We start from the raw sequence: 12051 nt of genomic DNA, 5'->3' as shown, positions 1-12051 counted from the left end.
GCACTAGGCAGGAATTTCTTGTGAATGTTTGAAATTGCCCTTGGGGAATTTCCTAGGGAACTTGCAGTATCCTACCCCCATTGACCTCCCACCACCACTCCACTGCCTGGTGCCCAATAGGTGTCACAAAAAAACTGTTGAATGATCAGAGTTGCATAGCATAGTGTAACTGCTCTGGCAAACGCCCATTTCAAAATGAAAGCATTGAGGCAAGCTGTTTAAAAATCCTTATTGACACCACCAGACTTCATTATTTTTTCTTCTCTGTTAAAGGGGTGAGGTCTCTTGTCAACAAAGGAAGTGAGTCTGTATCTCACTTTCAGACTTAAAGTTGTGATGATATTAATCCCTTTGCCAATCTGTCTCCCTAATCAATCTCTCTCTTGTGTTCACGAAATTGTGTATTTTAAGAGAAGGCACAAGACTTTTGCAATACATGGTTTCAAAACAACGTGTCATTGTACCAAGTTTCTCATTTCTTGCTATTTGAGTAGTCCCTCTTCTTTTCCTGCACCCAAATAACCTTTGAACTAAGACCCACAGCTCTTATTTTTAAACTGTTTTAAGCATACTTGACTCCTTATATACACAGGAGTTTGTCTCCGTCAAAGTGTGGGAGGAGGTGCACTTATCCCATTACCTTGGAACTTCTTTTGGATCAGTTCTTGTTGGTGGCACATCTTTGCCTACTGAGGGTGGATTGAATTTTTGGAAACAACCAAAGCCTTTTTTCAGAGCCATCCCTGATGACTAAGTTTGGAGATCAAGTTGGATCAAGATCATAGAGTTTGAGGTCAAATCAAACAAAGTCTGTTTGTAAGAATAACGAGATGGAGTGGCTTTCTGGAGTGGCTTTCCGGAGCGGCTCTAAAGGTGTTCCTTGAGGCAACATCTAGAGAGGACGCCAGGGCTTTCATACTCGGTTAGTGGACCCTTTGCTGGCTCCTGTGGGTGCCAGCCAAACTGAAGAACAGGAGAGACAGTGGAACTGGGATCTCGTTTCTTCCACTAGCCAGAGGTCTGTGAATCTGAGCAGCCTTGAATGGATGTAGATCCCAGTATCTCATCTGTGAAACAGGGATCTTCATGCTTTCCTCCAATGTCATTTTTTTAGGATAAACAAAATCAACGCTGTGTGTAAAACACCTCATCTAGTGCCTGGTCTTCGCTGCTGCTCGGTGGGTAGCATCTCCTCTTTCCCTTCGTTGTCTCAAAGGAGGGCAGTGGTTTGAATATGCCATTTTGGAAACATGTGCCTAAAACTCACATTTCTTAAAAAACTGCACCCACAAAATTAGATCTGGACATTCAGAGTTTCCTTCTACCCGGAGCAATGTATTGTGGGCCAGGAAGAGAGCAGACAAGGGAGATGGATAACCTGGCTACCACCACCAAGAAGAATTCCGGCAGCTCTAGGGAGGGGAGCCGGGCAGAGCTGCTCTGCTTCCCACCCCTCGCCCCATGGAGCCCCCGGCCCAGGCCCGGCTGCCTAGGCTGAAAGGGAGAAGGGTGGGATTCCCGAGTAATTAAAGGGACTTTGCAAGGCTGGGATGTTGCGGAATGTTAGATCAGTAGCTAGAACAGCATGTGGTGTTCTTTAGGCAGGCTTCATTGAATCCATACAAAAAGAGAAAGAGGGGCTGCCTGCCGTCTGCTCATTTATCAAACAGCGAAACTCAGCTTTCACAGCTCCACAAAAGTGTTTGACTGTTTGCTGAGTCTTGCTCCAGAAATTAAAAGCTGAACAGCCTTCGCAGGGCTGAACCGACTCTGCATTTTGAGACTCAAAACTAAATTGTGCGGGGCTTTCAGATTCCGGGACCAGCTGATTATTTGGTGAAAAGAGAGGAGAATAATTTGTAATTTGTAGCCCATAAGAAACACTTAAAAAAAAAAAGGCAGCAAACCCCCTTCCCACAGGTTTTTGTTGCGGCTGGAAGGAGGAGGTGCAATGTGCAACAGCCCTTTCTTTTGCTCAGAGTGGGAAAAGTCTTGACCTCCGTCAGTTTGGGCAGAACGTGAGGCGGTACCGCCGCGCCGCGGCCCATCCCCCACCCCCACCCCACCCCCCAACTCTGCAAGCAGCTTTTCCTCTTGGGGCTCGGTTTGAAATTATCTTTCTCCCTTTTGGAGGAGGAGGAGAGGATTTGGCCTCCCAGTCCTTCTAGATAAAAACTGTTTTCACCAAGAGAACTAAATCTTGTTAATGGCACAAATGTATTGTTCGGCAGGCCACGATAGACGGCAAAAGCCTGAAAACTATGAGTTGAATGAGGATCCTCCAAAAATCCATCAAAGGATAACTGTCAGTAAAGAGGATGGGCTAGAAGAGGTTGAGGATCCTGAAGCCAGAGGTGGGGTGCTAACAGGTGTGGAACCCTCTGCTGCAGCGCCCTGCTCAGCAGCGGGTCACTGTCCTGTGCAGCCAGGAGAGTCCCTTGAGGTAGAGCTCTCACCCACCCCCCCTACCCCCGCCCCTTCTCCCACTCCTGGTTAACATGGCCCAGGAGGCAGGCCTGGGCACACATTCCCTCACTCCTCTGCAAGCCCTGCTGCAAGCCTGGGAGGTTAGCTGGGCTAGTGTGTCATCCTGTTTTATAGACAAGAAATCCAATGCTCAAAAAGAAGCTCTCTTTTCGCTCTTCACTTTAGCAAATTTTTTAAAAAGTGATAATCGCCTTCTACACCTCATGGAAAGCAGCTTGATGGTATCTTTTACAAACCTTGAAATGTTTCTCCCTTTTAATAAAGCAGCTTCGCACTTGAGAAACCGTTATGGGGGGAGGAATCTCCAAAATGCTAGCAATAAAAATAAAAATCATTATGCAAAAGGTACTGCTTATAGCATTATTTACGTTAACCCAATATCGGGAACAAATTCTGTGGCCAGCCAAAGAGAGATACTTCATTTGTTCTTTCATTTGCTGAATCAATGAATTAATGTACTGGGCCATACTACCCCTGCCTGGACTACACAGTGGCCTTTTTATGATCTCCCTGCTTCCACTTTTGCCCCCTATGGTCACTTCACCTGGCAGCCAAAGCCATCCTTTGGAAAGGTGAGTCAGACTACTCCTCACTTTCTTGCTTGAAGTCCTCTGATGTTTCCCCAGCTCATTAAAAGTAAAAGCCAAAGTCCTCACAAAGACCTTAAGGCCCCATGTGAACTGCGCTCATCACCCTCTCCTGGCCTCCTGACCTCCTCTTCTACTGCTCTCCCGAGCACTTACGGAGCTCCGACCACATGGGCCTCCTTGCTCTTCCTGACACGTTTCAGATAAGCTCCTACCCCAGTCTTTGCACTGGCTGTTCTCTGGGCTTACAACGCCCCTCCCCTAGATATCCACGAGGTTCATTCCCTCACTTCCTTCAGATCACCACTCAAATGCTACATTACTACTTAGCCTTTATCACCCTAAAAAAAAAAAAACCCACCCCACCCCATTTCCTATTCCCCTCACCCTGCTCATTTTGTTCCTCTTTGTAGCGCTTATCTAAGGTGTATTGACTTTTAAATTCATTTGGTTTTGATCTTCTCCCACTAGATGTAAGCTTCTGAAACAAAGGCTGTTTCTGTCCCTCAGTGCCTAGCCAAATGTCTGGCATACAAGAAGAGCTCAGGAAATACTGGTTGTCGAGTGAATCCAAACTATGTACAACCAGTTGTGGCTGTTGAGGCTGCAGCTCATCAAACATGCAGGAGAGCAGTAGGAAATAGGCTGCAGGTCCAGTTCATGTAGAGCCTTATAGGACTACACAAGGACTTGGTGGAGCTGGGAGGAGTGTTGACTGTATATGAGGATTCCATGGGCCATGTATGTAACTATAATCGCTTATACCAAACAAGTGGCTCAGGGAAGATTTTTGGAATGACTAAGGTACAAGCTAATATTTCAAAGGTGAATAAATGTGAGGCAGACAGAGGGCATGGGGAGAGGTTTCCAGAAAACAAGAACAGCCTATGGGAAGAGCTAGAATAAGAGAGAACACAGTGTGTTCACAAAACTTTATAAGTTCTGTATAGCCGTGGGGACTCAGAGAAGAGGAGGGGAGAGCTGAGCTGGAATGAAGGCAGGGCCAGTCCAGCAGGACCTGGTGGGTCTGGACTTCAACCAGAGGCTTCATACAGAAGTGGTTGTGGTGCCATGAGGAGACCATGGTCACCATCCAGGCATCATGGCCCTGGGGACTGGTGGAAAGGGAAAGATGCAGGTAGAGTCTGGGTATGTTCAAGATGGAGGGAGGATGGAAGCTGGTCATAGACTGGAAGTGGCAGGTGCAGTCATGGTTTGAAGAAGGGAGAACGCTTACCTGGCCAGGGAATCAAGAAAGGTGCATAGAGGAGTGGTGTGCATTCTGGGTGGATAGGGAGCAAGGGTACAAATGGTAAGGAGGTGGGGATGCTGCAGGTGGAAGGTACAAAAGTATGGAGCCCAGTGCTGGGAAGCACTCTGAGAACTGGGCAGCACCAGGTAGTCTGTCTGATTTGAGTGGAGCATGGGGCTCACACAAGGACATTTTGAGAGCAAAGACGGAAGCAGAACAGGGAGTTGCACAGTGCACCCAAGCTCCAGAGGAAGGATCCTCTGCAGAGTCAGCTGGCTGTGGAGAATTGTCAGAGGCCTCTGAGTAGACAGGTAATGATCTGGGTTATTCCTCGGTTAATCTAGCTGGGGACTCTGAACTATCTAAACAGAATGGCGTTTGCTTACTTAGTATTTTATTAAGCAGAAGAAATGTTTGCCAGATTTCTGCTTTTTTGGGTGCAGGTAGATTTAATCTAAGAGGAGACACCTCTATCATCTGCCTGCGGTTGTCACATTCCCGTCAGCTGTTTCTCCCTTTCCCTAGGGTGTTTGGGGACAGGGCTCTCAGATGCCGTTTATAGCAGAGGCCGCAGGAACATTACCCAGAGCGTCATCAAAGTGAGGAGATTTGAAATCTTCACTGAAGAGTAGATGGGAACAAGAGATTATTTCATTCCTCATCTAATGTGTAAATGCAGGAATACGACATAAAAGGGAAAAAATTGTTTTGTTTTGTTTTTTCTTTTTCATGCAGTGTCGGAAAAGGTGGAGTCTCTCCCGCTTCTGTCTTGGGTGACTCAGTGGAGGGTGGCGCTGACCACAGGGATGGTAAAACTGCATGTATTGAGCCGTACATTATTCGAAAGGAATAAGTAAAGCCCCCTCATCCTCAAAAGAAAGGATGGGGAAGGGGGACTTTAGGACACTTTCACTTATCCAGAGGCAACAGTATTGTGGTGGTGTAAGTTAGACCGGGTGCCTTTGAATTCTAGGTCTGCATCTTGTGAGGTGTGTGGCTTTGTACAGCCTACTCAGCCTCTCCAGGCCTCAGTTTGTTCATCTGTGCAGAGGGATTAGCCATGGAGCCTGGACCACTGTAATGATTGAGATAATATATGTAAAGTGGTTGACACAGTGCCTGAACCAGGACTTGACCCGAAAGTGTGTGTGCATAACTCCTGTATCCTACCACCTTCCAGCTCGCCAGGGCAATGGAAACAGGAGCGTCTGAGGCTGTGTGGGAAGGACACAGGGGAAATGGGAGGGAGTCAGGGAAAGAGAGGAGTTCCTCTGGGATGAGCAGGGCACAGCATGTGTTTGGTATTTTAGGCAGAGGAACAGCATAGCATGTGCCTGGAGCTCAGGGAACACAGAGGGAAGTATTAGGATTTGAGGCGGGGGCACATCACAGAGGGCCTCATGGATGAGCCTGAGGAGGCTGGATGTTTAACCAGTGTAGGCAGTGAGCAGGCATCTAGCATTTGCAACGAGGAAATGAAATGATCATACATGGTTTTTAGAAAGGTGGTGCTGGCTGGGCAGCAAGACTGGAGGGGGGCAGGCAGTTAGGAGGATGTGTCTGTGGTCCAGGTGAGAGATCATTGTGGGCAAGGGCAGTGGCGGGGGAGGGGGACAGAGAGAAGTGGCTGGGCTCAGTAGGTTTCTTAGCATCAGTAGGACACGGGGTTGCACAATGTTGGAAAGGATGGAGTCTCTCCTACCTCTGTCTTGAGGGACCCCGTGGAGGGTGGCACTGGCCACAGAGATGGTAAGACTGCATGTATTGAGCCATTCATGATTCAAAAGGAGTAAGTAAAACCCATAGGCTAGGGAGGAATTCATAGGATAAATTGATCCATGAATTCATAGGCCCCATTCCACAACTCGATGATTTCTCAAGATCCTAGCACAGAGAATTTCAAATACACCAATTGTACATTTTATTGCCTCTTAGAGGTAGAACAAACAGCTCCTGAAATTTGTCCTTGCTTCCTGGGGGCTTTCTGGAACATCTCTAGACCAGAGTCTGTGGCCCTGGTACCTTAGCCTAGGGCCAGGACATTATGTAGGATGCCATTTGGATAAATGCTTATAAAGATTCAGAACTTTGCCCATTCTCTTCAATCACGTATAATAAGGCTTAGGAACAACAGCAACAACAAAATGCCTCTTTTTTATTATCTGCATATTATTTGCAGGGAATAGGCAATTATTTTTTTAAAGTAAAGAAAAAGGCGAAGAGCTACTAGAACATCCTGGAAGATTTTTGGTGCCTCATTCAAGGTTATCTTGAACTTCTTTTGTCAATTAGGAATATTTCCAATAAGAAAATCCTTTTCTATTTACAGAAAAAGTCAACCTTGTACACAAATGTTATACAAAAATCTTTTTTTCTAGTCCCAATCCTACTATCCTAACAACTATACATTTTTGCTTTTCCTTGTTCCCTTTCCATTCCTATATTTGTAAAAGATATAAATTATAAGGATAGCATAAATGTAGTTTGAGATATGCTATTTCATTTAACATGATGTCATATATAAACTTTCTGTGCCATGACATAGTTTTTGTTACTACTATCGTTTTTTAAAAGATTTATTTATTTGGGGAGGATAAGGGGAGGGACAGAGGGAGAGGGAGAGGGAGAGAAAATCTCAACCAGACTCCCTGATCAGCCTGGAGCCCGACCTGGGCCTCCATCTCACAACCCCAAGGTCAGGGCCCAAGACAAAACCAGGAGCAGGACTGGGATGTGCAACCAGCTGTACCACCTAGGTGCCCCTGTTACCATCATTTTTCATGCCTACGTAGTGGTCTGTTGAGTGTATGTATGATCATTTATTTAGCCAGCTCCCTGTCATTGGACACCTACACTGTTTCCAATTTTTCTGTCTTATTAGTAGCCCTGCACATAACTTTTTCTTACTCCAGATTAGTTCCTTGGAATTCATAGACCAAAAATTTTGCATATTTTGTGGTTCTCGATACGTATCGTGAAAATGCTCAGGGAAGGGTTGTACCAATAAACAGTGTCACCTGCAATCTGTGAGAGCTTTGGTCTTGCCACACCTTGGACAGCACATGATATTATCATTTTCCAAATGCTTGCTAATATCAGAGCATTAAACATGGTACCTGCTGTATGGGGGAAATCTCTCAGACCAAAATGCAGAAAAACCTCTGCTTTACCTAAGCAACTATTATGTTTTTACTTTGTGGGTACGGGGCTCTTATAACTGTATCGTATAGGATAGGTAGGAAACTCTGAATCCAAATCATAACCCATGTTTAACCAAAGTGAAGAATCTCTCTCCATCTCCTTGCTTTCTGTATTTTCCTTGGATTTCTATCTGTATGTCTGCAAACATTCAGTGTTGTACCTTTGTGAACAGCTGCTTTGTATCTTGGCAGTGAAACCATTTCTGTGATGAAAGTCTAGAGGGAGGGTATTCTTGGCCAGAGGTGGTGAGGCCACTAAAACCATTGTGCGCATCAAGGGACAGAGTGCTTAGAAAGCCCTGTCGCTGACCCCACTCAGGCCCCACCCTGAACGTTGCATTTTTCTCAGGACACAGCAGTTTGAGAGGGACATAGACAAAGTGAGAACCCATATCCTCAGCTTCCAGGACTTAGGGTGAAAGAAACCAGGGCTGTGTCAGCTACAAAAGTGATGCCCTTCAAGATTTCAGAGAATGACTGCATTGTTTCCTGCAGTTATCATCACTATCGGATAACATTTTAGAGGCCCATTTTTATTTCCTAAAGCGGTATCTTCATGTTATCATATTAGATTTTCTAACCATTCTTATAAGCAATGCGTCAATGCATGGGGTTGTTTTGTTTTTTGTGTTTACCCATTTTCAGATGAGTAAAACCTGTCCTATTATTCACAGTGGAGACAGCTTCCTAATGTACAGAAATGGTCTAACTTCATTTCACCCATTCCAGATTCTCAATTTCTCTCTGATTTGTCCACTTCCTTCCATCCCACTGATGCTGATTTAGTTGAGGCTACCATCCTTATCCTTATGATCTGGCTGGGGAGGTATATATACTCCAAGGCCCCAGACATAAGAAAACCAAGCACAAAGAAGTTAAACAGCATGTCCAAGTTCAAATAACTAACAGGGTCACAGTAAATGTCTGTTGAGTGAGCAGATCCATCAATGAGAGCATCACTGTGGATGGAAAAGGATGTGGATGGATCAGGAGAGACTCATCCCTCAGCTCTGAGAAGGAACGCTTGTGTTCATGCCCCACCAGTGGGAAGTCAGCAGTTGGGTCTCATCTCACGAAGGGCAGCTTGCAGGCAGGCTCTCTCTGACTGTGCCTGCCTACTTGGTGATGTACTAGAAGAGGAGAGAGCCTGGGAGAGTTTGGTGAAATGAGAAAAGTCCCTCGAAGTAAAAGGGAAGACTTATCAGGACGATTAGCAGTGATCATGGATAATGTTCGTTGAGCCCTTACTAAGTGCAAGGCATTGTTGCAAATCATCTACATGCATTTACTTACTAGATTTTACAAGGATTCTCTAACGTAGGGGTTATTATCATTCCCATTTTACAAATGAGGAAACAGGCTAACTGAGAAAACTAACCTTAACTAAAGGTCCCCAGCTAACAAATGGCGAAGTTTGGCTCTCTCTAATCCGGGTAGCCTAGCTCCAAAGCAAGGAACACTTGCATCATCCTGTCTCTCCACAGATATCATTTCTGTAAACACCAAGGCCTACTGGTTGTGTCTTCACCTTGGCAGATGGCATAGCTTCCAAATTTGCTGCAAATCCACATGAATATCATGGGCAACACTGCAGATGAGTCAAGCATACCCTCCGCTCAGGAGTTAGGCTTCCTCCTTCCATTCAGCAACACAGACTGAGCTCCTTGTATGTGCCAAACCCGGTCCCAGGTCCCTGGTCTCATGGAGCTTACTTAGGGTGAGAGAGAACGTAGGCATGCAGAGAGCAAGTACACAAGATCATTTCAGAGTGTGAAGTGAGAGCAGGGCCATGAGCAGGCAAAGGATTGCTTGTGCTACTGCCCCCTGGCTGGTCACAAAAGGTCACTGGGCAGAGGCCCAAATGTTGTAAGCAAAGGAGACAATCCTGTGAGGATGTGGATGAGGCTGCCTTCTGGGGAGAAAGAACTTACCTACAAAAGCCCCCAGAGGGAGCATGTCTGGTGTGTTTCAGGAATAAGGAAAAGAATTTAAAAAGCCAGCTTCACTGGAGTCTGGTGAGTAAGGGTGAGTCACAGGAGAGGAAGACCAGGAAGTAAGAGCAGGGACCAGTAATAGAGGCCAAGGGCAGGTCTTCTTTCCAGGTGCCATGGAATCCATTGGAAGACTTTAAGCTGCAGGGCTAACACATTCTGCATCAACTGGGACTTGCCCTGCATTGTGAGCCCAGTGAGACCCCCTCAGAGTCCAGGGCCCCATAATCATTCCAGTGCTCACCCGCTCCCGCCCCCCAGCTCCAACACTGGTATCTTCTCCATGATCCCACAGACTCTCAATAAGTCATTGCAATTGAAGACCTATGTTTTCCCTTTTCTTTGAATTGATGTTTGTAAAACTCAGAATGATTGTGCTCCCAACTTTTCTCCATGAGTAACTAATTCTTGTGTTGACTTACAGATCATAAGGCAGCAGTTTCCCCAGTTAACCACCAGAAGACTCGGGACCCGAGGACAGTCCAAGTAAGCACCAGCAACCATTCCATCTGCAGAGCACACATCTCTGAGTCAGGCTTGGACCCCAGGTCTTTTATCCTGAGTCCAGTGCACAGGCCTGGCAGGAAATCTGTGCCTAAGACAGGAGCTTTAGACAGGACAGAGGCTGTCAGAAGGCCCAGGGCCATCGGACCCAGCTGCTTTAAGGAGTCTGATTTTCTACCACCCTGCCTTTAAGTGTTTTTGTCAAATAGTCTTGGCAATCACTTAAAAGAGGACTTTGTGGCTTTTTGGACAATCTCTAGGTTACTTGAATTGTTTTGCTGAGCAGACTTTCTACTCTGATAGTATCTGGTTGCCCAAGAGAAGCAACCTGCACCAATCTCTGCAAGGGAGATGGGGTGAAGAGGTCCAGCTAGACCCTGGTACACAGGGCATATTGCTTCCCAGACATCAGTTCTATCAACCATCTAACCCTTATTTGCTTCACACTTGGTGTGATCTGCTAGGTGCAGATCACCTGCCCTCATGGAGCATATACTCTGGTGGGGAAGACAGATAAAAAAAAAACCAAACCCTCAGATTGTAACAAGAGGCCTGTTGTAGAGAATAACAAAAGGAGAGTGGCCTAGTTTAGAAAGGTAGCCTGGGAACGCCTTTCTGGAAGAGTCCTGAAAAGTGAGAAGTGTGCATGGACCCCTTTTCCTACATGTGAGTTGGTGGGAAGGGAATCTCTGCCTTCCCTGGGCAAGCTTTATTAAAATCTCGGTTTATAAGATTTGCCTCAAAGGGTGTTTCAAAAATCATTGGATGTTAACAGGTGTTCTGTGGAAAAGCTCTGTTGGCCACATAAGTTTAGGAAGCACAGAGTTCAACAGGTTCCTTTATGCAGGACTTCTCAGAACCTTTATTATATTGATGTACATAGTGACTCCACTAGAGGGTGCCTTATTACGTAGCATTGCTGAACACTTTGACCAGGTTGAGCAGCAGATCAGCACATACTGACTTACAAAATATTGACACTTGAAACAAAAACAAAAACAAAAACAACCATATAGCACTTGTAAGACTTGAAACTAAGGGTTGGGCTTCAAAAGCAGCATGTCACACAGTATCTCCTCACTCCTCTTGCCATCCCTGGGCAGCATTCCCATCCTCCGAGGGTGGATTTAACTTTGGAGCCAAGTTAGGTAAAGAAAGTGGGTGATCAAACTGGGGGGGAAAAAGCCTTTTTGGTAAAGCTTTGAAAATAACAAGACTCATTTTTTTGTGTGTGGCCCAGAAGCTCTAGGGGCAACTTCCAATGAGATTTACAGAAAATTTTGAACCAGGGACACTCTGGAGTAAATTTCTAATAATGTTCCAAGGTGATTGCTCTGAAGAACCAATCTCATCTCTAAAGAAAAGTTTGTTTAAAAATGAGGTTTCCATCTTGGTAAGAGCGTAGAGTATGAGACCACCTGTCCTTATTTATTTGCTGGTTGGCACATGATGGGCAATTTGGTCCACATATGAGAGGGTGGTTGGAAGTATGTTGAATGCGTGGAAATGAATGGGTCTTGGAAGTCACTGGCTTCAGTACATTGTTGCTCATCTCTAAGAGAGAAGAGTAGAAATAAACCACAAAAATAGATACATAGTAGAGACAGGGAGGGAGGATAGTAAAGAAAGAATAGGACCATTTCCCAACCTTCAGAAACTTGGAGAAGGTTTCCTTCTGTCTACATGTGAGAACCTGTTTTTGGTTTTTGTATTCTTCTTTAACCCAGAAGTTGGTAAATTGGGCAATATCTTCTTTAAAAATTCGGTGGTGTCAATTTTAATGGTATCCCCTTCATAAGGACACCGCCCCCCAAGGTTGATCACACCTTCGACCAGTCAAAAGGTAACAAAACGCTCTAGTCTCCAACCTGCCACTCAGCCTTATAGAGAAAATCCCTCCACAAATTTACCTTGACAGAATACATCGGGGGGTGGGGGGTGACTGGATTGTGCTGACATGTCCTACAGAACGGAAACAGAAAAACCAAGACCTGATCAAAGCAATAGCTTCTCTCCAATTGCTAATTTCA

At 45.5% G+C, this 12051-nt stretch overlaps 1 protein-coding gene across 4 annotated transcripts in view; it reads left to right on the top strand.

Annotated features, from left to right (window-relative positions):
* RFX4 (regulatory factor X4) overlaps nucleotides 1–12051 on the top strand; it is a 162553-nt gene that overhangs the window by 74485 nt on the left and 76017 nt on the right. For all 4 annotated transcript variants that reach the window (XM_038550787.1, XM_038550786.1, XM_038550789.1 and 1 more), the window contains one exon: nucleotides 9942–10003. In XM_038550787.1, coding sequence (XP_038406715.1) covers nucleotides 9942–10003 — 62 coding nt within the window. The remainder of the gene's footprint in view (nucleotides 1–9941; nucleotides 10004–12051) is intronic.

This window comes from Canis lupus, chromosome 10, assembly GCF_011100685.1.
Source record: "Canis lupus familiaris isolate Mischka breed German Shepherd chromosome 10, alternate assembly UU_Cfam_GSD_1.0, whole genome shotgun sequence".
Classification (NCBI taxonomy): domain Eukaryota; kingdom Metazoa; phylum Chordata; class Mammalia; order Carnivora; family Canidae; genus Canis; species Canis lupus.
Note: the sequence above shows the minus strand (reverse complement) of the source record. Positions and strands in the feature narration are given on the sequence as shown.